The 24387-nt window shown below is 38.8% G+C and overlaps 1 protein-coding gene across 2 annotated transcripts in view; it reads right to left on the bottom strand.

Moving 5' to 3' along the window:
- The window catches only part of CFH (complement factor H), a 99476-nt gene extending 77297 nt beyond the window's left edge, over nucleotides 1–22179 (bottom strand). Inside the window, exons 1-7 of one of the 2 annotated variants that reach the window (XM_030573248.1) lie at nucleotides 21971–22179; nucleotides 15891–16076; nucleotides 10611–10716; nucleotides 9190–9266; nucleotides 6688–6882; nucleotides 4536–4706; nucleotides 2258–2437 (exon numbers count right to left, since the gene is read on the bottom strand). In XM_030573248.1, coding sequence (XP_030429108.1) covers nucleotides 2258–2437; nucleotides 4536–4706; nucleotides 6688–6882; nucleotides 9190–9266; nucleotides 10611–10716; nucleotides 15891–16076; nucleotides 21971–22028 — 973 coding nt within the window. In that variant the 5' untranslated portion in view covers nucleotides 22029–22179. The remainder of the gene's footprint in view (nucleotides 1–2257; nucleotides 2438–4535; nucleotides 4707–6687; nucleotides 6883–9189; nucleotides 9267–10610; nucleotides 10717–15890; nucleotides 16077–21970) is intronic. The other variant, XM_030573249.1, reaches the window with a different exon arrangement.
- Nucleotides 22180–24387: the final 2208 nt, after the last annotated feature.

The raw sequence follows: 24387 nt of genomic DNA, 5'->3' as shown, positions 1-24387 counted from the left end.
GGAGCTGCGTTCGTGCCCCCCAGCTGGGGCCCCGTGGGACAGGATAGTGTCGACACCAGCTACTGCAAACATTGTTGCTGGAACTCCTGGTGCTGCACCGTCAGGTCCTGGATCAGCTGCTGCTGCTGGGCTCCCATCTGCTCAACAAGCTGTTGTTGTTGCTGGAGCTGGGTGGACTGCTGCTGCTGCCGGTGCAGCAACTGGGCCGTCTGCTGTCGCTCCTGGCTCTCCGTCAGGAGAGTGAAGAGCTTGGTCAAATCCATGTCTCCTGTGGGGGATCGCTCTCCTCCAGACCCTTTCTCACAGGGGTCAAGGGCTCGTGCCCACATTCTGAGCAGAGTCCCCACTTCTGGTACTACGTGTAGTGCGGCTTGGCCACGGTTCGTCCCTCAGTGGGGCTGTGGGGTATCCCACTGCCTCGCTCTAGTTCGCTGGCCGATGGCTCTGTGGTCGTGGGGAACAACGCACACTCGGTTAGGGGGCTCAGGCCCTTGGAGCGGGGCTGAGTCAATAGAGAAATGGCGGCGCAGGCCCTAGGTCAGGGCGGGGCAGCCAGCAAACAGTCAGAGCCTCAGGCCTTTAAGGAGGGACTGAGTCAAGAGTCCAAATAGCAGCCCAGGCCCTGGATCAGGATGGAGCAACAAGCAAACAGTCAGAGACTCAGGCTCTTAGGCAGGGGCTGAGTCAGCAGTTAAACAGCAGCCTCAGCCCTAGGTCAGGGCGAGGCAGCAGGCAAACAGTCAGAGAATCAGGCATCTCAGTCAGAGACTCAGGTCCTTAAGCAGGGGCTGAGTCAGCAGTTCAAGAGCAGCCCAGGCCCTAGGTCAGGGCGGGGCAGCAAGCAAACAGTCTAGAACTCAGGTCTTTAAACAGGGACTGAGTTAATAGTTCTGTAGCAGAAGGTCCTAGCCTCTCCAGGCCAGGGAAAAGGGTGAGTCTGCCGCCCAAGGAGTGGGTGGCAGGGGAGATGCATAGGGTGACCATACAGCAAGCATGAAAAATCGGGACAGGAGGTGGGGGGGTAATAGGCTTCTATATAAGAAAAAGCCTCAAATATCAGGACTGTCCCTATAAAATCGGGACATCTGGTCACCCTAGGGACGCAGGCCCTCCCACTCCACTGCGTCCCAGCCCAGGGCCCTAGCAGTGGCAAAGATTCGCTGTTGTCAGTGGGGATCCTGGTTGCAACACACTGACATAGGCTTTGGCAGTGTTGCAGCCAGACTGGCATCGGCTGCCCCCAGGCTACTTCCACACTCCCCCTCATAGGATACCTGAGTCGGGGTAGCGTGGCTGGCGACCTCAAACACCATCGGTTCCTCCGCGTAAGTAGCGGACAGCAGGCTCAGCCAGTCCTCCTCGGAGTAGCTGGCAAGAGGCAGGCTCGGCCAGTCCTCCTCGGAGTAGCTGGCAAGAGGCAGGCTCAGCCAGTCCTCCTCGGAGTAGCTAGCAAGAGGCAGGCTCGGCCAGTCCTCCCTGGGGTAATGAGCAAGAGGTAGGCTCAGCTGGCCCGGTACAACCTCAGGCTGGCAGCGGCCTTCTACTGTCTCCCCAAAGGGAGCTCAGATGTCTGGCCTCTCCAGCGCCTGGTTCCCAACTGAGCTCTGCTGGTTTTCTTTTATACTTCCAAGTCTGTGCCGTGACCTCTGAGGGCCAGGCACAGGGTGCAGGACCCAGGGACTCCACCCAGGTGGGTGTTAGGGGAGGTTCATCCCTCAGCGGGACTGTGGGGTATCCCACCGCCTCACTACATGGGGTCACCAAGTAAAATTAAAAGGCAGCAAGCTTAAAATGAACAAAAGGAAGTATTTCTTCACACAACACACAGTTGAACTCTTTGCCAGAGGATGTAGTGAAGGCCAAGGTTGTAACAGGTTCAGAAAGACTGTAGATAAGTTCATGGAGGATAAGTTCATCAATGGTTATTAGCCAGGATTGGAAGAGATGGTGTCCCTAGCCTCTGTTTGCCAGAATCTGGGAATAGGCAGCAGGGCATGGATCACTTGATGATTACCTGTTCTGTTCATTCCCTCTGGGGCACCTGGCATTGGCCACTGTCAGAAGACAAGATACTGGGCTAGCTGGACCTTTGGTTTGACCCAGTATGGCTGGTCTTAAACTTTGTAAAAGGAAAAACCCTGCAAATATACCTGTTTCATTTCTGTTTACATTCTCAACTGCAGAAATTGTATAATCATTGTATAATTGTTTGGGCTTTGATAATTTAAAAAACCATGTTAAAATAAAAGTAACTTACAGATACATCTTGGAATAGGTAACCAGCCATTCTTTGTGCATTCTGCTCTCCTGTCTCTATTGCCCATTTCAAAGTGAAATCCTTGATTACACTCTACTCTGATTGCTTCCAATTCTCTGAACACTTTCTTTTTGGGGTGGTAGGTTCCATTAGTCACTGTTGGAGGATCACATCTAATTTCTAAACAAAAACAGATAAACAAGTTTAGCAACTGTAAAAAGGACTTTAGGCTATAAGTACCTCCTTCAATTAAAATTATTTGTATCTTTTTTCCCCCTAGCTTTACTAGCACTGTCATATTTGAACATCATCTGCATAAAATTGACATGGTGAGATTCCTATGAATTTGATGAAGTCTTTAGAGATCAGAGTATTTGCTTGGGGTAGTTTATTTTATTTTGGGGGTGAGAAGGGGTCAGTTGTTGTTGTAAGTGTCATTCTGACTATTGTGGGAAAAAACACTTTACCAAAAAAATGAAGCCTTGCAGTGAGCCAAGGTGATCACATTGGATTTGTCTACTCTCTTCCGGCGGTTCATTCCACACTACCCTCCTGTCATGTTTGGTTGGATGGAATAAGTTGTCCCAGATATTCCAAGGTGTTAACATAACACCATCATGGTACAACACAAACATGGTTCAGTGGTTTGAGTACAGTGCCCTAGGCCTGCTTAGTCCCATGGCAAACACACCATTAAAATCATGTTAACCTTTAAAAGATATAGGAAAAATAGTTAAAGCATTTGAAATGTAAAGTTGGAAGTAAGGCTTTATTTTAACAATATCTCTTATTCCCTTTAGCTATAGGGAGATTTTAGACGGAAACCCCTCTTTTTGGTGGTATTCAGGATTTAGCTGGAGATAGTGAAGGTGGCGAAGTCTTCTGTGTTCATCTCTCTTTCCCAGTCTCATCAGGACATCTTTCAGGATCAAGATGAAGGCCCAGTGGTGTCTTAGTATCCCAGGAGATGGTGAGGATTGCAACCCTGATGATGAAATATCACTCCTTCTAGTCAACCCATCTCCCATCACTCCTTCTAGTCCACCCATCTCCCATCCTGCCTGCTAACTCTTTCTGAAGATTTATTTTTAAGGCGCTTACCAAAGGCTGTTTGTTCAGCTACCTGATGTTCTGCATTGTCTGGCCCATTTGCGTGTTCCCTTATTCACAACACACACACAGTCTGTTTCTTTTCCCCATGTGCACCTTTAATCTTTAGATTCCAAGCACTGCAGACATAGCACAGGCATGTGTCAGAAAGCTCCTTCCAATTATATATCTTCCCCTTACTGAGCTAATTACCTAATTATTGCAACCATTGCCCCCAGTGTCAACAATCCTCACCAAGCCTATAATCTTCTCATTGGTTATTAACAAATCCAGAGATCCTCACATCATCCTCTTAAATGATCCCACTGACTAAACCAAACAAAGTGTTTACAAGCTGCAATGGAAAATGTGTCCAGCTTTCATTGGCTGGTAGGACATTAGAGTCTATAACAGTAGCCACTGAAATCAGGAGATGTTGACACCGTAATGTGACAGTATATTCATTTTTGAACCCAAGAGCAATCAGGAATCTCATGTGGTTTCAGTGGCTCTTTTTGCATTTTTCTTTCTGTACGGAGTGTTTCTGTAGCACTGTGTTGTTGGGGAGGGGACCCTTTTTGAACAGTTGTTCTTAGACTGGAGCTGGTTAGGTCAGATGTACATGTCCACTCTGTTTGCAGCAGGCTACACTGGTTGGCAGGCAGGCACGTCATTGTTTTACAATGGAGTAAGAATGCTCAACAGATTGAGGGCAAGATACCATGCTCTAAAAATAAACTCAGCAGAATAAGGTCTTTCAGTTCTCACCGTAAGGCATTTTTTCAAGACCTCATAATTTTTGTGTCTCCTTTCTGCTTCCTCTCCACATTTTAGAAAGGATGTTGAAAAACTGGACACCAGAACTGGATGCAGTAATCTCAGTAGTAGTCTCACCAATATCTTTTGCAGAGGTAAAACACACCTCCCTACTTCTACTCACTACTCCTCTATTTATACATTACACAAGGATTGAATTAGCTCTTTTTACGATAGCATCATAGTTCAGTTGTTTTTCCACTATGACTCCTAAATCCTTTTCAGAGGAACTGCTTTCCAGGATACAGCATATATAATAATTATGTATTTGTATTACTATAGTACCTTGGAACATTAGTTGTGGACCAGGACCATAGCTGGCTAGCTAGATAAAAGTAACAGAACACACAGTATAAAATGGGCAAAAGCAGACCTTTACAAAATGGTTTTGGACTCCATCCATATTCTGTACACTCTGCATCAGATCTTTCACCGAATGTATATCCAGCATTACAAGTAAACTGCAATCGTTCATTCTCCCTGTAAACTTTCACTGGAGTCATTAAATTTCCATTATTAAGTCTTGGTGGTACACAGGTTATCACTAAGGACAAAAGAAACAAATACTAAAAAAAAAGTTATGATGCCTGACTAAGAAAATACCCCCTAAAAAATAAATACAAAATTTCATTTTGACATGGCTGTTTTAAGATGTTAAATCAGGAAATAGTAAATCTATGTTTCATCATAGAATTTAAGTCTCTATATAAAATATAAAAGCCCATCTAGACCCTGGAATAGATTTCATGAATCTGTCTTTGGATTTTGAAGATATATTTGCAATTTGGGGTAAATACACAGAAGACAAAGTCAGTTCAATGGCATAAAAGCAGCAGCACTCTAGCAGCAGCCTTAAACAACTTACATATTTAATACCAGTCTTCTACATTTGAATTATAAGAAGTAGGAGGATGACAGAGCTGCAAAAGTTAGCCCAATGTGCGAATAAGTGATTAATGTGCTTGTCACTGTCATATATTTCCTAAATAAACACTTCATAATCTGTTTATATATAAACAATTTCCTGACTCTGAAAACTCATTGGGTTCAATATTAAATGGAAATATTATGTTAAGAAATCTTTTCAGAAGCAAATATGCCTGATGCAAGTACATTGGTAAATCAATCTCATACTATAATCTCTATTTACAAAACAAATTAAGAATCAAATAAATTATATCTGGCCATGACAATCTGAATAAAACATGATCCACCATGATTGCTTCAGTTTTAAATACTTTAAGAATACCAATAAAATGGAAGCATACTTGGTTTTGATAGTAAATATCAAATGTCATATAGACTCAAACTCTGTTTGCAGGTTAGTCTGTTAATTTTTAAGAATAGATAATATGTGCATGTGACAAGTTAGCAGTTAAAAATATATTATATATGGAGTTATCCTGTATGTCACACTCAGCACAGGGGAAAGATTAATGTACTTCATTAGTAAAACCATATCATTAACAAAAAACACTCTGGCTGATTAATTTTACTTCAGAACCTGGCTGTTTGCTCCTAGTTCAGTTGCAGGTTGAATGGGTAAAAATTAAAAGCAACTGATATAGCCTACAATCAGATGTGCTCACAGAGATCAACTCTTCTCAATGCATGGGCAGGACCTAGAAATAAGATATGACAGGAGTGCTCTGTGTTAAGCAATATTATTTCAGGAGACGTGAAAAACTAGTATTTTAGATACTGAAGAATGCCACTCCCTCATGTCTGTGGCGAGACGTTGAGCCACCCAATTAAGAAATGAGGGAATGGAACATCCCCTGATATCTCAGCACCCAAGGAGGTGGAAAGATGTAAAGTGGCGCTTACCAAGTTCATGCTATTAGGAAAAGAAATAGGCACATCCCGGATACATTTCACGTAGAATGTGATGATGTTATTTCTAAGTTCCTAAAATGTGCTATATGCTTTACAAAACAAACAAAGCCACAGTTTCTGCCCTGAAGAGCATACAATCTCAATGCAACACAACAGTGTAACAAGTCAGGTGGACTTGAGTGGAAATTAGGCTACAATTCTGTTTGATATACAGGAAGGAATATAATTAATCTCATTCCTTCCTACTAGTTTTGGCTCCAAAAAGCCAACTATCTAGTTGATCTACTGTCAACAGAATAGATAGTATTAGAATATGCAAAAAAATATTGAATATTCTCAGCTGTAGGTACTTTCTTGTTCCATTTATTCACTCATGTATAATGTCTTATCTAACTTATCTAATGTCAATCTAACTTTTCAGTGAAGATTGGGGAATGTCTAGAAGACTTTATGACTAAATTTTCTAGATTTTACTTCCTTTACACATAGCATACAATGGAGATGAATACATCAGATAAGTACTGTAATTATTGTCACTGGAAATATTTTGCTCGTTCCATAATTCTCCTACAGAATAATCAGTTTCTAGGAATCTGTAAGTGCCATGATAACAGCTTCAACAGTAAATTCGAAATCACTTTGGCTAAAGAGAAATTTCACTGAAACTAAAAGATACATTTTCTTCTCACCTATGCATGTAGGTACAGCAGCATTCCAATTTCCATCAGCTGAGCAATGTATTTCTTTAGATCCAGAAAGTTTATAGTCTTTATTACATTCAAACTGTACAACCTGGCCAAAGGAAAATTCTTGGTTTGCCTCATATACACCAGTTGCAACGATTTTTCCATTTTCTGGTGCATTTACTGGTAAACACTTGCTCACTGTAAAAATAAAGCTATAATTTAAGGCCTACTCTGTAACTATATTGTAAAACAAAATCAGCATTAAAAATAAGCTAAAGACTGTTGCAAAAAAGAAATCATTCTGGGATGTATTAGCAGGAGTGTTATAAGCAAGACACAAGAAGTAATTCTTCCTCGTTACTCCACGATGATTAGGCCTCAACTAGAGTATTGTATCCAGTTATGGGTGATGTAGACAAACTCGAGAAAGTCCAGAGAAGAGCAACAAAAAATATAAGGGGTCTAGAAAACATGACCTAGGAGGGAAGATTGAAAAAAAAATGGGTTGGTGTAGTCTGGAGAAGAGAAGACTGAGAGGGGACATGCTAACAGTTTTCAAGTACATAAAAGGTTGTTACAAAGAGGAGGGAGGTAAATTGTTCTCTTTAACCTCTGAGGATAGGACAAGAAACAATGGACTTAAATTACAGCAAAGGCAATTTAGGTTGGACATTGGGAAAATCTTCCTAACCGTCAGGCTAGTTAAGCATTGGAATAAATTGCCTAGGGAGGTTGTGGAATCTCCATCATTGGAGATTTTTAAGAGCAGGCTGAACAAAACACCTGTCAGGGATGGTCTAGATAATACTTAGTCCTGCCATGAGTGCATGGGACTGGACTAAATGACCTCCTGAGGTCACTTCCAGTCCTACGATTTTATGATAAACATTAAAATACAGAACAATTGAAAAAAATACTATAAGTAAACTACATAGTAAACACAAAACTAAGCTTTATCACATATTCAGATACCACAGTGACTAGTATGATATAAATTCAGACTGAGAGACACTAGAGAAAGTTGGTACATGGAGTCTCCTCACTCTGCTGTGTATTCGTCCTGGTTGCAGACAGAGTGTTCACCTAGAATTGCCTTGAGTGATAGATGGGGGTCCAATTAACATATCCAGTGGCACTCACAGCCCACGCCCTGCTAAAAGTCAACATTAGTTGCTCTTGCTTATGCCAAGACTACATCTGCTCACAGACTAATCAGTTGGAAAACTGTAGAGAACTGCAGACTGACCAAACATATCCATCAGTTCACAGTTATTAGCTCAAAATCCTTGATAAAGATATTGGACTAATTTCATCACTGATATAAGTGAATACAATTTATCTCAGCAGAAAGTTTGGCCCATATCTCTAATTTCTCATAACTGCACTAACCCAAGAAAAAGAATAAATATATGATCAAATATTCCTTATTACAAAGGTAGCCGTCAGATGGGACCAAATTCCACCCTTGGATGTTCGCAAAGACATTAATGGGAGTGTATGTTCGTATTTGAGACCAGAATTTTGCCTTCATCTCTTTCTTCTCCCAACTTTCTCCAGTATATCAGTCATCTGCACATTCTTTGATTTTGCATCCTATTTCAGGGTTCCTCAAACAAATCTATAAAGATTTATAAATTTATAATCATGCATGATTAAGCGCACACATTCACACGTAGTCATGCTTTTCCTTTAGTGAGAAACCCTTAAAACTTTGGGATTAAAGAAATATAAATGACAATTCTTACTGGCCAAAGTCACATTCACATCATAACACAAATACTGTACTGTGGGATGTGCATTCATTGTATGATGGAACACTTTCCCCATAAGTATTAAAGCTCTACAGAACAAAATTAAGAAGGAGATTATCTAAGAACAACATTAAAGGACAGATTGTGACATCGTTGATCATGCTGAATGAGTAATACTACTGAAACCAATTGGACTACATGAGTAGTAAGGTAGAGCCCAGCAGCCGGACTGGGATCCTGTGGGTCCTGCAGGACACACTGCCATAATAGTAGAAAAAGTAAAATGTATTTATTCTGGGGGGGGGGGGGTTGAGTGGGGAAAAAACCCAAACAAAAGAAACCAAAACAAAAACAAAACAAAAAAAAACAGACTCTGGAAATTTGGAGGAAAACACTACATTTCTTGTCAGTTTACCAAGAGTAGCCTTTTTGGGAAATTACTATTTTGTTTGAGCTTCTCTTTCCTATATGTGTTTATCTCCCTCCCCTCTCTTTCAGGATATGTGGGATCTCAGATTTTTTTTGGTTTGGAGCAGGATAAGAATGCCAGAAATAATTCAAGAGAGGATAGGAGTGGGAGTGGGAACTGTAGGGCGGGATGGGAGCAAAGTTTAAATAGTCTCATAGAGGGCTCTAGAGAAAGGTACTAATCAATGTGAGCAAAGAAATCACAGTTGGGTCCTAAATAATTTTAAGCAGGTAAATATTAAATAAAAATCAGTTTGAAAAAAAGATTGTTGTAGACTCCATTTACCTTCACAGTGGGGGAGTTCATTGCTCCATCCATCTGCCTGACACTCACGGAAATTTCTTTGGCTGAGCATCTGATAACTTACCAAAAAAATTGTAACCAAAATATAAAACTCTAAAATACAGCAGCATTATATTTTAACAGGTTATGTGATGCTATTATAGTTAAAACAATGCAAGTAGTTTCCTCTGTTCTAATACATAAACTAACCCAAAACATTCGCCTGGAGAAGAAAACAATACTGTCTCTACTGGGCTCCTTCTTCACTTTGCTAAACTTCCTATTGCTCACAGTAGCAAAATGATAAGTGGCAGAAGTAAAGCTTCATTGAAGCTTCTTTATTACAGAGAGCTGCTAATGCTAAACTCTGGCTCAGCCCTCTGTATAGAAGCCATTGTAATTCACTGTGGTTCCACAACATTAGGGAGAATTGCAACTTCTAAGCCCAGTTCACTGGTACTCTCTAGCACAAAGGAGGCATAAACCTGGTGAAAATGGCAGATTAAGCCAAGTTTATGGATGCTTTGCATTGCCAGAGCAGTGCAAACCAGCCAGACTGTAATGGAGTATATCTTACTATCTAGAAGATTTTTTATTCAATTTACTAAAGCTCTTTCTAGAGAGCTATAGTTAGTCGTGAAAGCACACGATGAATGTAGTTACTGAGTCTACCACAAACTCGCAATTTGAAAAAAAAATTATCTGCAATTACTATAGAACAGGAATGATTATTGTTTGGCTTGTAGGTCAGGGCTTGATTTTCACAAGTGCTGACCTCTGAAAATCAGGCCTCTGATCCACTAAGCCCCGTAACAAGGCTTCATCAGTTCATTAGTTTCTGAGTCCTGGATTTCCATATTAAATATGAGATCAACTGCAGTCAGTCAGTCTAAGCAAATTAGGTGTGGTCCTCAGGAGGACAAAGTTTGGCTGACTGCTACAGAAGCAGCAAAGAGTCTTGTGGCTTCTTATAGACTAACAGACGTATTGGAGCATGAGCTTTCGTGGGTGAAAACTCACTTCTTCGGATGCATGGGTATTCACCCACGAAAGCTCATGCTCCAATACGTCTGTTAGTCTATAAGGGGTTAGCCACAGGACTCTTTGCTGCTTTTACAGATCCAAACTAACACAATTACCCCTCTGATACTCTGCTACAGAAGTACATCTGAAGGTATAAGATTAGAGAGTTATGTTAAATAGTCTTTTGGAAACCCAAGCTACTTATAATGTAATGAAACTGGATGCACTTTCATCATTAACCATTTCTAATTATAGAAATTTAACAATATTAACAATGTAAATCTGTCAGTCTTAAATACAAAATCGCAAAGCCATAACTAGACACTTACTCCATTAACTTTTACACTCCACATTGACCTGCTCTAGTACTCTCAGAATATTGAATAACAAAACAACATTACCCTTCATCACATTTGTACTGAACGCGAGCACCAAATACAAACTCTGTTCCAGCAGTAAGTTCAAAGGAACCAAACTGAATATCTCCAGGATGGCCACAGGGCTTGTCTGTGGGGGTGGCAAAAAGGGAAATGTGTTTATAAACCTTCTATAGTGCTGTAAAAGGAGGTAACTTTGACGGTCAGATAAGAATTGTATTTGCTACGTGGGGTGGGATTTTCAAAAGCTTTCGGCATTAGCTTAATTCTCTCCTATTAAAGTCAATGGGAGTTTGACCATTGATTTCAGTGGTAGCTGAATGCCGAGCACTTTTGAAAACTCAACCATAATGAGGGGGAATTAAATATTGAGACTATCCAAATTTTTGCTTTCTGAGTGACAAACAGTAAAGAATCTGACGCTAAAAAATATTTGTTAATACTCTAAAGGCCTCTGCTCTAATATTGGATGCTTTGTCAGACTCATGATCATGATCAGATTTATATACACATTGAAAAGTCCCAATTTGTTAATATTTTTTTAAGGCACAAGGTTTATTGACCTGATATTTAAAACTTTTCCTTGAACACTTTCAAAAGGATTCTTTCAAAGAGATAAAGGCTCTTTAGAAATGCCTCTATATGCATACATGTATATTAGGAGGAAAATAAACGTATTATTAAGTCAATCAAGTAATTTACATGTACAGCTTGTTACATAGGTGATACATGGAGACAGAACTGTAATTATGCATTGACCTTTTAACTGAGGGATATAGTAAATTCCAGCATGCTAATGAAGTTTTTAAATACCTGGTCATAAATTCCCAGATTATAGCAGTGAGGAGCTTGAGTTATATGAAAAACATTGTTCATGAAAAGATATCTGACTGAGAGATGGCACTTTGGTTCTGCAGAAGATAAATACACTCCTACAATGACAGGCTGGGACCCTGGGTGAACGGTTACCCTTCAAACTGGAGCCCAAGGACTTCTTAAGATAAAAGGGTGTGTGAGCCAGGGACCTCTTGGTGCCATCTGGCAGAGGGCATCAGTGTACATAAGGATTACAGGGATCCCCCTTGGTCTGGTATCTACCTACTAGTTTGCCAAGAGTTTCATGTAAGGTATCTACTGAAAGTTTATGTCACAACAGTCATCATGATCACTAAAAAATGTATGTATGGATAATATGTAAGGGGTTTATACACACACACACTTATGTTCTTTTGGCCTGTGAGTTGGAGTCAGTCACCAAAAGTTGAAAAACAAGTTTATTTCAGGCAGAAAATGTTTATCTAGCAGTCTGTCTGTAAGTAAATGGAGTATTGTATAGTTCACAATGAATGCCCATTTATAGTCTGAGCTAAATGTTAATGATGGGATTATGAAATCTTCGGAGGGGGGAATTTACAGCAGGAAATAAACGAGCAGGAGGGTCTTTTATAAGTGAAGATCATGGATTTTTGGACTACAACTGTAGGTACAGAGACTACTCTACATTCTTCATCTAGGATGCAAGATAACAGAGGGTTTGCTTCATGAAATAAGGATCACAAGTTTTTAAATCCTGGGAGAAGAAATTTGGGTGACATAAAGATCACTAGACAGAAGAGTATCATGTTAGTTAAGTCTGGGCTCTATTATGTGTGTTATGATTCTGTTTTAGATGTAACCCTTTGTTTCCAATATTTCAGCTTGATATCATTTGAAACTCTGTTCTTTGTTAAATAAACTTAAAAATGCTTTCTCTATAAACAAACTTAAGTGCTGTGTGTTAAGCAGAACTGTATTCTGTGGTATAACTGGTAAGCTGTGGTGTTCTATTCCTTTGGGAATAGAGGATCTGGGAGCGTCCAATGGATTGGGGCTGGATACTACAGGCAGATGCTTGATGGACTTGGGGATTGGTGTGTGCCTATCACTAACCTGAAGAGGAACAGCGCAGCCTGCATAGGCTGAGAGAAGTGTGCTCGTTCTGCCTGTGGCTAGTGGTGTCAGGAAGCTGCGCCCTGATAAGCATAGATAAGAGGAGGTGGTAGTGAGGTGCCTCAGAACCCTACCCCTGGGAAGCACCACAGTGGAGTGATAAGGCAGGATCTACACCCAGTTTGCTTGTGAGAGAGTCACCCTTAGAAGGGTGAAAAATGAAAAAAACAGGTTATGGATTGCTATTTTCTGTTTATTTCAGGTAAGGAAATAGAGTGCAGTATAAAATGAGTAGACAAGAAACATACTCCTAACTAATATGCAATAGTTGGAGCAGCAGCGTGAAGCTCATGAATTAGATGATGAAGGGAAAATCACTGAGGAATTGAGATTTTCACTTGTGGAACAAGATAAGTTATGCACAGGTATAGTCCTCAATGAAACAGCTATGAAGTTGGAGTTTGCCATCTAGGAGGTGGCAAAAGTAGAGAAGAAACCGTCTGTGGGCAGCCAAAGATAAATGGAACGCAGTGGAAGCCACACACCAGATAGCACTGGCGCTAGAAGACCACATTTTTGAAGCCCAAGAAGCAGAGGTCAAAGAAAAGAAGGAGAGGCAAAAAAGAGATGGCAGGCAGCATGCCCTGAGCATACTGGACTTACAAAAATAGATCCTTCAGCCCACGTGTAATCCTCACCAGGGATCACACAGCTGGGACAAACTGTGCATTAGTTACAGGAAGACTGATTGCACTGAAGAATATTTAGCCACCTTTGAAAGGATCTGCAGTGTACATAACAACTCTGATGACTGGAGAATGATCATCTTACTCTCCAAACTGAATGGTAAAACTTTGAAGGTGTTTAATTATATGGATGTAAGTGAGACTATGAAGTATGACATTTAAAAATTGTTTTTATGAAAAAAAAGGTTTCAAATTACACCAGAGGGATATCACAAAGTTTTATAAACCTTTAAAAGGTTGACAAGTTAAGTCACAGGGAATATAGTCATAAAATGGGGGATTATTTGAAAAAAAAACACAAAAAGTAAAGGGGCAGAAACTTCTGACCAGTTAATAGATCTATTTACTCAAGAACACTTCTCTGATGTCTGCTCTAAGCAGGAGAGAGCTGCAGCTGGGAGACTTTGTGGAAGCAGTTGCAGAAGCAACTGACTTGTACATAGAAGAGAGATCCTTCTTAGAGTTCATGTCCCAAAAAGAAGGGCAAAAATCCTGTAGTAAAAGAGTGTCTTTGGTTTGTTCCTGGAAAAAAGGAGGGAGGGAATGGGATTAAGCGCAAATCACCCTTTATTTCATATTCAGAGCCTCACTGGCTAAGTTTCTGAACCATTTACTCTAGTTCTGTAGCTATTCTGCATAATTTTTCACCTCTGATTTCTTTACTGTGTATTATTAGAATACTGTGCCCAGCTTTGGTGTTCACACTTCACAAAAGATGTTGGTAAATTGCAAAGAGCTCAGAAAAGAGCAACAAGAATGATTAGAGGTCTGGAAAACATACCTGACTGAGAAACTAAAGAGGCTCAATCATTTAGTTTATCAAAGAGAAGATTAAACAAAGATTTGATTGTAGTCTATAAGTGTCTTCACTGGGAAGTGATTTCCAATAATAGACCACTTTTTAAACTAAGAGAAGAAGGCATAACAAAATCAAATGTTTGGAAGTTGAAGCTAAGTAAATTCAAACTAGAAATAGGCAAAAAGAATTAAATGAGGGTAATTAACCATTGGATCAGTTTACCTAGGGACAGGGTGGATTCTTCATCACTTGCAATCTTTAAATCAACGTTATATTTTAAACAAATTATGGTCTTGATGAAGAAATTATTGGGCTGTGTTCTTTGGCTTGGGTTATAGAGGAAGTGATACCAGATAATCATAATGATCCCTTCTGGTCCTAGAATCTATGATTTTCTCTTAATGATTTTCATGTCAAATTAACTTTGCTATATGTAGGATATTTTGATTGGAGATGTAGACTATTTGGGAAAGCAGTATATTTGGATGACTCAGAGAAGATAACTGATTCCAGATTTAAAATAAGGCCACGTGAAGAAAGAAATAGGCACTTGAGTATGTAATCAAAAGGAATGGAATTGTGGGACTCCTTCCTAAATGTGCTGGCCATGTTCATTCTTGGAACAAGCACTATTTAATGACCTGCAGAGAGCTAGACTTTTATTCAGACTGCTTTACTTCTTCAATGAGCTTTACAAACATAATCTCTTTTTAAATGATTATTTGATATCTACAGCATCAGACTTGAAAGAACATATGATAAAATTTATGTGAAGTTTACTTTTTAATTCAAAATTACAGTAGATGTTAATCTGACTTGATTATTCATAGAGCTGGTCAGGAATTTTCTGTCTGAATGACCTTCTGATGGATAATGCAGTTTCTGCAAAATTGATATTTTCTTTGGAAAAATCTTGATCTTTCCAAACATTTCTGATTTTCCATTGGGAAAAATTAAATGAAATATTTCATTGTGGGTCACTTCAACCTGAATTAGCATGTTTCAATTTCTTGAACTGACCCGGAACATTTAGTTTTGAATGAGGTCAATAAAACATTAAATTGCATTTCTATGAATCTATTATATAATGACAGGTTTCAGAGTCCCCCTTCTCTCCTGCAGGTCATGTTCCCTGAAGCACTACATCTCCCATAATGCACTGTGGATTTCCCTCTGCATGATGTAATATGGAGGTCATTATGTACTGAGAAACATCTAAGTGCTGTAGTCTGGTCAGGGAGCTGATATAGGAAAAATTGAGGTATCAAGGCGCCTGAACATCAATTCCCATGAGGCAATGCATCACTTTCGTAAAATGCAGTTTAAATGAAACATTTCAATCAGTTCTATTTCAACCAAAGCTGTTTTGGCCTTTCAGAACCAATTTTTTTTAATTTCCATTCTGTGAAACATTTCAAAATTTCAACTTTTCATCCTAATTTATGACAAAAACAAATGTTCAAATGTAAGAATTTTCCATAGGATGGAAATTATGAATTTTGCTCAGTTCTAGTTATTTCTTACTATAAAGTAGCTATGTTTACCTTGAACAACTGTTAAAAAAAACCTGCTTTGCTAAATCATCTATCTGTACCTTTGGTGTCTGTATTGTAAATCACTGTAGTATTAATAAAGATTTTTTTAATGGATTTTTCTTTCTCACTAAAGTTTAGGGGCCAAATCTTGGAATTATTGCAGACGAAACTCCAATTGATGTTAATGAGCATCATTGCCCAAGTGAGGACTTTGTGATGTCGCCCTAAATGTTGAAAAAGGGAAAATGACAAAGTATTTCAGTTGAACATATGCACATTTTGCAAAGATACTTACTTCTACATTCCACGTATGGGTGGAGATGATGCCACACACCATTTCTACACTCAAATATAACACGACCAAGTTTTATGTACCCAGGTCGACAGTTGTAAGTTGCTAAAGTAGCATGTGGATATGATTCCTTGTCCCAGGTTCCTGTAAGTATTTCCTTAGTTCTTCTAGGAGGTGGAGTTTCACAATCTAGAAATTAAGTAAATGAGAAATTATTAAAATAGATGGTAAATACACCAAAATAATGTTAACAAAAGGAAGAATGAGATTTGAGAGCAAGTAAATGCAGTTTCTTGATTATAATCACCACACAGTGTTGTTTAGAAAGATCATGGACAACTGAAAGGTTTCAGAGTGGTAGCCATGTTAGACTGCATCAGCAAAAACAACAAGGAGTATTTGTGGCATCTTACAGACTAACACACTTATTTGGGCATAAGCTTTCATGGGCTAAAACCCATTTCATCAGATGCACGGAGTGGAAAATACACACACACACACACACACACACACACACACACACACACACACACACACACAGTACATGAAAATATGGGAGTTGCCTTACCAAGTGTGTGTGGGGTCAATGCTAATGAGACAATTCAATTAAAGTGGAAATGGGCTATTCTCAACAGGAGGAATAATCACTTTTGTAGTGGTAATGAGGCCAATGTAATCAGGGTGGCCCATTTCAAACAGTTGACAAGAAGGTGTAAGTAACAGTAGGGGGAAATTAGTTTTTGTAGTGACTCATCCACTCTCAGTCTTTATTCAGGCCTAATTTGATGGTGTCCAGTTTGAAAATTAATTCCAGTTCTGCAGCTTCGAGTTGGAGTGTGTTTTTGAAGTTTTTTTGTTGAATAATTGCCACTTTATTCTGTTACTGAGTGTCCAGGGAGATCGAAGTATTTTCTGACTGGTTTTTGAATGTTATAATTCTTGACATCTGGTTTGTGTCCATTTATTCTTTTGCGTAGAGACTGTCCGATTTGGCCAATGTACAATGTACACTGGACACTGGACACTGTGGAAGTAGAGGAAGAACTGACAGGGATTTGAAGGGGATTTAATATTCAAACAGTCCCCTGGTGTAAGCAAGACTCAGGCTAGCTGTAACCCTAATTACACAAGATTTGTAGAAGTAAGGACTGTGTGAGGTGAGTGGGAAAGAACTGTGTGAGAAGTTGTTGTGACCTTGTGTCAGATAAGAATGGAATGTAGACTATAGTCTAAATTGTTGAGGAAAATAAGGTATCAGGAGGACATGTGTATAAAAAAAAATGCAGCTGTCATCCATTATTGTATGTAACACAAGGTATAAATGCTTGCAGTAATTGTTTACCTGGAGAGAGACCTGTTCTGCTCTCTCCCTCCAGGCAATTGCTAGAGAAAATAAAGTATCTGACTTGCTGCACCCAACCTGAGAGTGAGAACTCTGTTTTTCTCCAACAACACCATCAGACTAACCTGATTTTAAATAGAATGGGAAAAACTTGGTACATATCCCATAGCAAACCAAAATTATCAATCAAATGTGAAATAATAAATATCTAGATACTGGGGATAACTAACACCTTCCAGCATAACTATAACAGCAGCACCACTTATTTATTATTATTATTAAAGGAACACACACACAATGCAGATTCTCAGATAAAAAGACCTGAACACAGAGCCTGAAAACTCAGTTATAGCTAAAAAGACTCTTTATGATCATTTGAATCACCACGAAGAAACAAAAACTTCTGTAGAAAAAACAAAATGCAAGCAAAATGTTCAGTCATAAGAGATTTACTCCCAGTGAGATTCATTGAGTTCAGGATGTTTGTGCAAGGTCCTTTGCACCACTCAAGTGGTGAGGCCACATGCAGATTGGAGGCAGCAATAGAAGGGACACCCTGAATGCCATATAAAGGGGTCTCCATGCTGCTCCTCTGTTGAACGTTGTTCTGGTGCTGACTAGAAGGGAGACACACAATGAACAATTAAGCAAGTGGGCAGGGATAATATGTCGTTGCTAGGCTGGGGTGGGAGGAGGAAGCTGCACTATGGGTTCCTGCCCTGGCAACAGATGGGAGTGATACATTTCAGTTCCCCAGTATCCCTGACCTTCTGCAGCATAAATTCTAATTACTGTCTTTATGTAGGAAATAAATTTCATTTTATTTGCACCAAAAATTCCTTTATCTCTCAGTATTTATAATTCACTAATATGAATGTCTATAGCTGAGAGTTACTCAGAAAGTTATGCAAAACCAGGAGAACCATTTATTACACAACAAGTCTGTAAAATTAAAGCATACAACTGTGTAAAATTATTACTCTAAGCCCGCTAGAGGGTGCCCACATGCTATCAAAAACCAGATGCTGGGACTTTCACAGAGTAACTAGCAAGACTCATTAAAACTCATTTGCTTTTTTAATCCACTAACTTTTTGCTTCCCTCCTTTTTGAAATAATATGTTGGGTTGATATTCTGATAAATCACTGGCAATTATTACATGCCAACAGCTAAGTGAAATGCATTCCTCATCTTCGCTTTCTCTCAAAAAGGTATCTTTTCTTTCTTCCCTTTGCATACAGTTCTGCTCACTTGAATGGATAAATGAGAATAGTTCTATAACTAAATGGCAACATTTTGGCTGCAGGAGTGTTTGTGCAGCAAAACATTAAAATATAAAAACCATTTGGCCCTCAGTTTTTTTCATACATCTGCAATGCATCTTTATGACACATTTGTGCACCAAGTATTCACCTTGAAGTTCAAATAGGTGGTGAGAAGGATAGAATGTGGACTTCAGTGTTTCCATTTTTAGTATATAAATTCCATAAAGTAGTGACATTTTCCCTTCATGTCTATGAGAAAAAAACTTATTTCCTGTTCATGCTTACATCAAAGGGAAAATAGACTTGTGTCTGCTTCATTTTTCTTTAATAAATGACACATTTGACAATATTGTTTTTGTTGACAAATTTAAATAAATAACTTATTATGACCATTTCAGTGGTTGCACATGTTTCTAGATTTGGTTTTCTTTATATCATTTAATTCAGAAAGTGAATTTTATGTAAGATTTTGGTGCAATTTATTTTTCCTTAGCCTTAATGAAGTAGAAAAAACTTGGTTTGAAGAGAGACCAGGAATTTCTCAGATTCTACAGAAATTGTATATTTCAGAAAACCTCACGGCACTTTGAGTTCTTAGAATGGGAAAGGCATAGTCAAAAGCTCTATGTTCATGAAGACAATTTTTTTCATTAAAGATAGCACTAACTTTTCTAATCTTCCCTGCCTATATCATCTGCTTTTGTAGTCTCTTTCATTAGCAACTTCAAGAACATTTAAGCAGCATTGGAGCTAAATAGAATACCAATGCGCGACTGATCATACACACACAGGGCACTATCATATTCAAATCCCACTTCAAGCATGTTTATAAAGAAATAGCTACATATAATGTTTTTATTACAATATAAACCCCAAATTGATCTTGTTCACAATTCCATTTGCTCTCTATATACATGCTGTTGGTATGCTTCATGGTTGGCCCCATTAACCATGATGCCAGTTCATCAGCACAGTAACTATCTATTCAAGTAATTTTCTCTCTATAGTCTTGTCATAAACAGATAGCTAAGGGTTAATGTTCTTTTACCTGTAAAGGGGTAACACCAGTAACCTGAAATACCTGACCAGAGGATCAGTCAGGAAACAAGACTTTTTCAAATCTGGGTGGAGGGAAGTTTGTGTGTGAGTTCTTTGTTCTTTGTCTTGTGTCTGACCCTCTCGGCTATGAGAGTGATTTTTCTATCTCCAGCGTTCTAATCTTCTGTTTCCCAGTTGTAAGTACCAAGAGATAAGACAGTAAGTTTATATTGTTTGTTTTTTGTATTTACATGTGTGTAGTTGCTGGAGTGTTTTGAATTGTATTCTTTTTGAATAAGGCTGTTTATTCATATTTCTTTTAAGCAATTGACCCTGTATTTGTCACCTTAATACAGAGAGACCATTTTTATGTCCTTTTCTTTCTTTTTATATAAAGCTTTCTTTTTAAGGCCTGTTGGAGTTTTTCTTTAGTGGGGACTCCAGGGAATTGAGTCTGCAGCTCACCAGGGAATTGGTGGGAGGAAGAAGTCAGGGGGAAAATCTCTTTGTGTTAGATTTACTAAGCCTGACTTTGCATACCCTTTGGGTGAAGGGAGGGGGGATTAGACCTCTCGGTACTTCTGTTTCCAGGACTGGAAATAGGGAGGGTGGAGTCCCTCTGTTTAGATTCACGGAGCTTGCTTCTGTGTATCTCTCCAGGAACCCAGGGAGGGAACACCTGGAAGGAAGAAGGGGGGGGGGAATGGTTTATTCCCCTTTGTTGTGAGACCCAAGGAATTTGGGTCTTGGGGTCCCCAGGGAAGGTTGTTGGGGGGACCAGAGTGCCCCAAAACACTCTAATTTTTTGGGTGGTGGCAGCTTTACCAGGTCCAAGCTGGTAACTAAGCTTGGAGATTTTCATGCTAACACCCATATTTTGGACGCTAAGGTCCAAATCTGGGAAAAATGTTATGACAAGTCTCCATAAGAGCTACTGTAAAAAGCTTACATTGCACATAGCCTACTAATAACGGCAACTATTTGAATCATTCTCACAATATTTCACATAGTTAGATTTTATTGACAGGCTATGAAACATTAATTTTCTCAAACTTGACTAACATTTATATTCAAGATTTTCTTCTCAAATCTAACCTTCTTTATAGGTTGTCACAAACTGCACCTTCTTGGGCACACATCTTGTTCAAAAATCGTGACTCTGGGTGACTGGTACAGCCCTGTTACCCCTCAAAGATTCCTCTCAGGAAACTTACCGATGAATATCGGATGATCCTGTCTGCTTTTCTTAACTCTATTTTGAGGACTCTTCAGATTTTTTTCAAAAGATCTCAGCTGAGTATGACTCCCACTTCTGGGTTTGGTAAATCCCTAAATGTTTATTTAACCAGAGTAAACATAATATAAACATAACAGTAGTATTCAGTAACCCTTCTACTTCTTTCTCCCAGAGCAGAGGGAAAACCTGTGAAGCCCAGCAGTTCTTCCCTTCCTAAGCACAGTTTATTTCTCCAACCTCTGTGTGTAATCATGATCTAATCCGCCTGGGGATTCAACTGACAACTTTCAAATTCAGCAAATGCAGGAACAGTTCCTCAACTGAAGGCATATTGTATATTAAACTATTATACACCCTAATCAGACAGTATAGACACATTCTTATATTACAGAGGAAACAATTTGAAAATTAAACAAAAATGCAATTTGTTAGCCTTAGGACATAAGAAACTGATCTATGTTACAATAAGTGGCAAGAGGGCTACTAAAGAAATTCAGGGAGCACACAGCTGGAACTAAAAAGAAAGAAAGAAAGAAAGAAAGAAAGAAAGAAAGAAAGAAAGAAAGAAAGAAAGAATTCATACAAAACCTTTTCCCCTTTAATGGTCAGGAAGTTTATTTCTCTGTCATCTAGCCATACAACCAGGATTTTTAAAAACGTATTTTGAAAGCACCTATTCCAATCAATACTGCAAATGGTATTCTTACAGTGTAACTTATTAATGACATACAGTAATGAAATACAAAATCCCTTAACTAAAAGAAAATTGTATAACTTTGTCAATATTGTATGTAATATTTACCTTATTGATTCTACAGGAGATATTTATTTATTCACAATTATTAGATATTAGCTTTCAACAATTATAATACAAATTAATATATTAAGCTGACAAACACATTGGACTTCTTGGCTCTAGTTTCTAAGCACAGTAATCAGTGAAAAAGCTGAACTTCAGTTTAATAGCATTGGGCACAACAGCAAAATGTAGTCAAATACACAGCTGAGATCACACTTATTATAAGATACTGCATACTGACTACTGCAAGACAGTTTTAATTAGTTTTGACTCCAAGACTCTGCTGAAAAAAAATGATAATCAAAGTTTTATCTACATTTACAAAATATTTTGGCGACCACTTGTCCCAGCCTGTCCCCAACATATCAGTGAGGATCATGCCTTTGTTTTTAACAAACTTACCTTTTTCTGCAGTACATGTCCACAGTAGGAGCATAACAGTATAGCCCAGCAATATCATCTCAGTGCCTCAGAAGCAGACCATCACATTTACAATGATAGGTGGTATTTTCTGTTGCTCTCAGCTATGTACACTCTGTCTTCTAACACTAACTGCTCCTGGAGCTGACCTTGCAAAGATTTTATTCTCCGACTTCAGCAATCACTTCCCCTAATCTTCTTGCAACACACAATAGTCTCTTTCTTTCTACACCCAGATATTATGCAATCTTTGCAGAAAAAAAAGAGAGCCTTGTAAATACTGGTTGGCTCTGTCCTTTCAGTGTTCTGTTTGCTTTTACCACACACTTCATATCTGAGAGACACCACAATCCCTCCTAATTAAACAGAAAATCAAACACAAGTTGCTTCAATGAATCTAAAGTTTATTTTGAAAGGATATTTTCTCTGTGTTTTATATGCTTAATTAATTAAATGTTAAAATTTATATGTTGTAATTGCAACCAAGGGCGTGATCCTGACGCACCAAAGTCAGGGACAAAATTAATTAACTACAACAGAAATAGGATCAGGTACCTAATCTTTCTTCACACTCTTAACCCTTTCCTAGTAGGCCAACAGTCACATTGCTGTCCCTCACTGTCACACTGTGGTTATTCTAAACTACTAAGAAAAACAGCATTTGGCCCTTGCAGAAACAGCTATATGGAGAGGAAAAAGGATTGAACAAAAATGGATAGTGAGTAAGATCCCACTCAGTACTTTTGTGGATTGTGCTACTATTCCACATCCAGTGACAAAAGGCAGAATAATGTAAGGAGTTGTGCAGCCAGGATGCATGCCCAGACCAAAGGTTCTCAAAAGTTTCACAGGTGGGCCATCTTAATAAAGATTATTTCATAGACCACCTCCTCTCCCACTGGCAACTTCACAGACAATTTGTTTTCCCATTCACAATCGCTTTATGCAATATGTGGAATCTACAACAATGGCTTATGTGGAAAAAAATAATATCAGTAATACATTGAGTATACTTTTAAGTTTCTTTTAATGCAATTTAGCAAAGAAAACAAGGAGTACAGCCCATAGCATGTGACCAGATACGTCTCTGAAGACCATTACCAACTCACAGACAAGAGTTTGGAAACCTCTGAACTAATAATATACTTTTTACTATACAGAATAGAGCTTGGAGGGAAAAAGGTTTCCCATCATGTGAACATTTTCAAAGTGTAAAATAATAATAATAATAATAATAATCTTATGCCCTATCAGGACAAAAAGTTTCTCTCTCAAATTTTTGCAAAACAAACAAAAGAAATTAATGGTTTGAGTCAATCAAAACATTTCATTTCAATTTTGACATTTCTTGTTTTTTAAAACCCAATTTTAGCTAGACAACAGTAAAGTCATTTCAACCAAAAAAAATTTTTTTATTTTGAATATGTCAAAATGGGGATTTTCAACAGTTTTGAAACTTTGTTTTCCAATAAATTCTTCAAGATTCATGGACACTGAACCTGTTTTGTGAACAATTTTGATTTCAATATAAAAATTGTCAAAAAATTCCCAACCGACTCTTGTTTACAGTAAACAACAGACTTGTTTACTCTTCAAACAATTTCAACCTTACAATTTGTTTTATGTTTACGATAAACCAACTCAGTGCTGTGTTAAATGGAAGGGTGTTTTAATCCTAGTTAAGTTAGTAAGCAGTGATGTATTTTTGTGTCTTTAGAGGAATAAACATTATTTCTCTGAACTGTTCAGGAGTGAGCTGAACATTGCAGAGCACATGGTTTTGGGAAAATGTGGGACTGGGAGTGTGTTGGGGGGAGTGTCACCCTGCTAGTTGTAACTTTGGATAAAAGAAGTCAGAGTGGGGCTGTGGGGTTGCAGATAGGAAGCTGAGATTGGAGCTGCTGAACTGTGGCTGTCTAGCACACATATGATTTGATCTACATGCTTACAGGCTGGTTGTGAGAATGTCCCCAGCTCGGAGCTACAGCAGCAAAGCATTGTAATGCACCCAGGTTTGCAGGGCATATGGTGACACAACCCCTCCCTGGTTTGTACTGCACCCTGAATCCTGGAACAGATGCCAAGGGAGGTTTTTTTTTAAAAATCTGAAGTTTAAAATAAACATATCCTCTGCAATGTTTGCATCACAAACATTGCAGCTCAAAAAATAACGTCTGTAATCAAGTTTGGTGTCAAGGATGGTAGAGAATACGGGAATTTGTGCTGCTGCAGACAGGGAGCTATGAAGTTTTCGGGCAATGCTTCATGAATAAAATTGTTCATGTAGTAGCAACAACTTTCTCCCCTCCCCCCTGCCCACACACTCTACTGGTGGCAAATTTCTGAAGTGTGTCTAAAACCATTGGCAGCTGTTCCATGTCATCTATCCAGCATACAAC

The sequence above is a fragment of the Gopherus evgoodei genome, chromosome 8, assembly GCF_007399415.2.
Source record: "Gopherus evgoodei ecotype Sinaloan lineage chromosome 8, rGopEvg1_v1.p, whole genome shotgun sequence".
Lineage (NCBI taxonomy): Eukaryota > Metazoa > Chordata > Testudines > Testudinidae > Gopherus > Gopherus evgoodei.
Note: the sequence above shows the minus strand (reverse complement) of the source record. Positions and strands in the feature narration are given on the sequence as shown.